We start from the raw sequence: 4,418 nt of genomic DNA, 5'->3' as shown, positions 1-4,418 counted from the left end.
CCACTGCTGCTTGGAAGCAGGACGGGCAATGGCATTCCCAAATTGTATATTTGGAAGGAACCCTGGAAGTTGAAGAGTTACAAGCTGCGGCCTTGGCATTTCAGTTCTTCCCAGGCACTCTTAATCTTGTTACTGATTCAGCCTATGTGGCAGCCCTCCTTCCCAAGTTGGATATCACTGTCCTTGGCCATGTCAACCATCCCAAACTTTTAGCAGCTTAGACTTTAGGTTGGGAAGGAATTTGGAAACGCCGGTCTCCATTTTATGTTATGCATTTTACGGCTGTTCTTCCCTACCCGTTCTCTAATTGAAGGCAATGCTAGAGCTGATGCTCTAGTTTCTGTGGCTCTGTCACTGCCTGTTCCTGATGCCCACCAGCAGGCCGTGTTAGCCCACCAATTTTATCATTGTATTTGGCAATCCTGGTATCATCAACTTGGCCAAAAGCGTCTCTCTCAGGCTGCTGCATGCAGCATTGTTGCAGCCTGTCCAGACTGTCCAAATGTTACCTCCATACCCAGTCTTGGAGTCAGTCCTAGAGGCCTTCAAGCTTTAAAACTTTGGCAAACAGATGTCAGTCATTACAACGAGTTTGGCAGACAAAAATATGTCCATGTTACAATAGGCACATATTCTGCTGCAATGATTGCTACTGCCCACACAGGTGAGACCAGTCGTGAGGTCATTTGGCACTGGCAACGTGCTTTGTCTGTGCTCGGTGTCCCCCTTGAAATCAGAACGGACAATGGACCTGCCTATAGCTCCAAGTCCATCATTCAGTTCCTTTCCCGGTGGGGGATCTCCCACAAATTTGGTATTCCCCATTCCCCCGCGGGCCAAGCCATCGTTGAACACATGAACAATACTCTTAAATGCCTGCTTGAAACACAAGAAGGGGGAATGAAGGAAATGACCCCAGAGGCACGTTCAGAGAAAGCATGCTGTGTTTTGAACTTTTTGAAAATCTCTGCCAACCATGCGGTGCCTCCCATTGTGCGGCACTTTGTGTCACTTGGTAATAAGCAGCCAAAGCACAAAGGCGTCTTAGCAGGCATGAAAGACCTTGTACTAGGCAGTGGTCAGGACTGCATGGATTGTTACCTTGGGGGAGAGGTTATGCTTGTGTCTTTACAGATGAAGGTCTGCAATGGATACCAGCTCGCTGTGTGCGGCCTGAGATTAGCGTGCTGGATCGTGGGAGCACGGCTGCCACCAGTCAACCCAACAACTGATGTGTGGTCTCCTTAGCACAGCAACTGAACCCATCCCGGTTTGGTGTGTCTCTGGTGCAAGGCAGTCAACCCTCCCACACATGCCTGGTTGGTGTGCCCTTCCTCAAAACTGACTTGCAACGTGTGTTAACAGACATTATTGCACAAAAGCCGAATGTACGATTTCATCAAAGACTTTGAGTAATGAAGGATCTTACTGAAAACCTTGGTATTTGGGATAATAGGTTAACTCTGTATAATGGTAACCCACAAGAAATTGATGTTGTTGGCACATTGAATGCTGATAGTTGTTTTTATGTAGATGCTAATGTACCGGGAGGCCATGATGGCACCATGGCACCCACATAAATCAATATGTGCTCATGCTGATAAGCATAATGTGTTTAAACACAGTATAGCTTTGGATGAAACATGTAATGGTGTAGTTGAGTCATGGAACTGATGGGAACGTATTGCAGCAGCTCTTCTCTTACCCGGAGCAGCAGCAGGGAAAGCATTAAAAGAGTTAAATCACCTTATTTGTTAGGTAGTTAAGAATGCAAATCAAACCTCTAGTGTTTTGGGATTGTTAGCTGATGATTTGCCACCACATGCGATTTTACAAAACAGAGCAGCTATTGAGTTTTTGTTGTTGACTCGGGACATGGCTGTGAGGATCTTGATGGCGTGTACTGCATGGATTTAGGTGCCACATTGCAGCAACATGTTACCAAAACCTGAGAAACTGTCAGGGGTTTTTTGGCATCAATTCACTCAGTTGGCGGTATTGTTTGTTTGCTATTGCCTAGTTTGTGTCGTATTTGCCAAGGGCCCTGCAGCGCACAGCACACCTGCCGCAAACAGCACACAGCTGTTCAAAAACAAAATAGGGGAATTGTTGGGGTCTGCAGTCGGTCTGCTAATGAGTTAGTTGACTTTGAAGGCTTAGTCGCGTACCTTTAAGACATCTACAAAAATGTCAGGCATGTAAACGGGATGTGAAAAAACCAGAACTTAAAACCGCAGCATACGGGCGCCTACAGCAACAGCAAACAGCAAGCAAGGAGAAGACATAAAGCCTATCAGCATCTGACACATGTACTGTCTAAGATATATAAGCAATATGTTAAAACAATAAATGCCATTTTAGCCATACTGCCTGAACTCACCCACACATATACAGTGGTTTTGAGTCTGTCTCGACTTGCGTCACCACACCAACTGTGACAAGAGCTATGGGACTTGTGTGTAACAAGTGTCAGTGCGAACAAGGCTGCCTTTATATTGAAAGTGGCTGCCTTTACATTTAAAATAGGAATGGATCTGGGTCTCACTGAGCCCTGGAGTAGGACAGAGGTGACCATGCAACAGATGTTCCTGATGGGGGCTGGGGTGTAAGACAAAGAAGGGAAAGGAGTGGTGTTAGGGACCTCTTGGGGAATCTGGGGCAGCTTGTGTGGTGTGTCCAGGGGATATGGCACAGAGCAGGCCCCTCAGTCCTTCTCCTTAATTGCCTTGGTTCCTTCACCATGACCCCTAGATCTGCACACCTGCTGTGTGCCCCGACCTGCTGTGTGCCCACACCATGCAGACTCACCCAGCTTAAATCTACACTGGTATTTTCCTCTACCAGGCACTTCCCAGATATCAGTACTGGGAAAAAACTCTTTTATTACATAGATGTGACACAGGAGTCTAGCTGCACCATCCCCCAAAACACACGTATAAAGGCCTCTGGGTCAAAAAGGCTAGGTTCCTGCCTTGAGGAAGTGGACTCCATGCAGGCATTGCAAAACAAACAGGATTGTCACAGATTAAATGCTAAATGCACAGGAAGTTCCAGAGATGACCTGCAAATGCCTTGTGAGGAGATTCAGGCAGTTCAGTGCTGCTGAGAGACACCTGACTGCATCAGCTTCTTCAGTGCGTCCTTCAGCTCCTGGTTCCTCATGCTGTAGATGAGGGGGTTCACTGCTGGAGGCACCACCGAGTACAGGACTGCCACCACCAGGTCCAGGGATGGGGAGGAGATGGAGGGGGGTTTCAGGTAGGCAAACGTGGCAGTGCTGACAAAGAGGGAGACCACGGCCAGGTGAGGAAGGCACGTGGAAAAGGCTTTGTGCCGTCCCTGCTCAGAGGGGATCCTCAGCACAGCCCTGAAGATCTGCACATAGGACAGAAGAATGAAAACAAAACAGCCAAATAATAAAGAAGCACCAGCCACAATTAGCCCCACTTCCCTGAGGTAGGTGTGTGAGCAGGAGAGCTTGAGGATCTGTGGGATTTCACAGAAGACCTGTCCCAGGGCATTGCCTTGGCAGAGCGGCGGTGACAGTGTATTGGCCGTGTGCAGCGCAGCATTGAGAAACCCACTGGCCCAGGCAGCTGCTGCCATGTGGACACAAGCTCTGCTGCCCAGCAGGGTCCCGTAGTGCAGGGGCTGGCAGATGGCCATGTAGCGGTCATAGGCCATGACGGTGAGGAGAGAACACTCTGCTGAAAGGAAAAAGACAATCAGGAAGAGCTGTGCAGCACATCCTGAGTAGGAGATGTCCCTGGTGTCCCAGAGGGAGTTGGCCATGGCTTTGGGGAGAGTGGTGGAGATGGAGCCTAGGTCGAGGAGGGAGAGGTTGAGGAGGAAGAAGTACATGGGGGTGTGCAGGTGGTGGTCGCAGACTATGGTGGTGATGATGAGGCCATTGGCCATGAGGGCAGCCAGGTAGATGCCCAGGGAGAGCCAGAAGTGCAAGAGCTGCAGCTCCCGCGTGTCTGCCAATGCCAGGAGGAGGAACTGGGTGATGGAGCTGCTGTTGGACATGTGCTGCCTCTGGGCATATGGTCCTGTCACAGGAGAAAAAGACAGTGATAATTTAGGGGAGACTTCTGCAAGCAAAATCAAAGCCATTTCCCACAGACCATCCCCCCGTCACACACAGACATCCCTCTCTTTTCTCGGAGACCTTCCTGCAGCTGTGTGGCTGCAGCCCTGCTTGGTGCTGGCCGTGTGGGTGATGAAGAGCAGGGCATCTGCCCACGGGCTCTTGACCAGCCAGCCCCACTCTGCAGCAGTGGGTGGGGGCAGGGACCAGTCCTGGTGTTTAACTTTGTCCTCTGAAACCAGTGCCAACGCAGAAGGGCTGGTCAGCGTCTGCAGCGCCAGTGCTAAGGAACGGGAAGGGTGAAGGCATTGTAAGAGAGCTTTAGTTT

The 4,418-nt window shown here is 49.8% G+C and overlaps 1 protein-coding gene across 1 annotated transcript; it reads right to left on the bottom strand.

Moving 5' to 3' along the window:
* Positions 1 to 3,093: 3,093 nt before the first annotated feature.
* LOC130141498 (olfactory receptor 14C36-like) lies at positions 3,094 to 4,083 on the bottom strand. Its single transcript, XM_056322496.1, has one exon. The coding sequence runs from the start codon at positions 4,027 to 4,029 to the stop codon at positions 3,094 to 3,096; it is 936 nt and encodes a 311-aa protein (XP_056178471.1). The 5' UTR covers positions 4,030 to 4,083.
* Between the last annotated feature and the right edge of the window lie 335 nt (positions 4,084 to 4,418).

This window comes from Falco biarmicus, chromosome 19, assembly GCF_023638135.1.
Source record: "Falco biarmicus isolate bFalBia1 chromosome 19, bFalBia1.pri, whole genome shotgun sequence".
NCBI classification, from domain to species: Eukaryota; Metazoa; Chordata; class Aves; order Falconiformes; family Falconidae; genus Falco; species Falco biarmicus.
The sequence above is the reverse complement of the archived record's forward strand: the minus strand, read 5'-3'. Positions and strand labels throughout refer to the sequence as shown.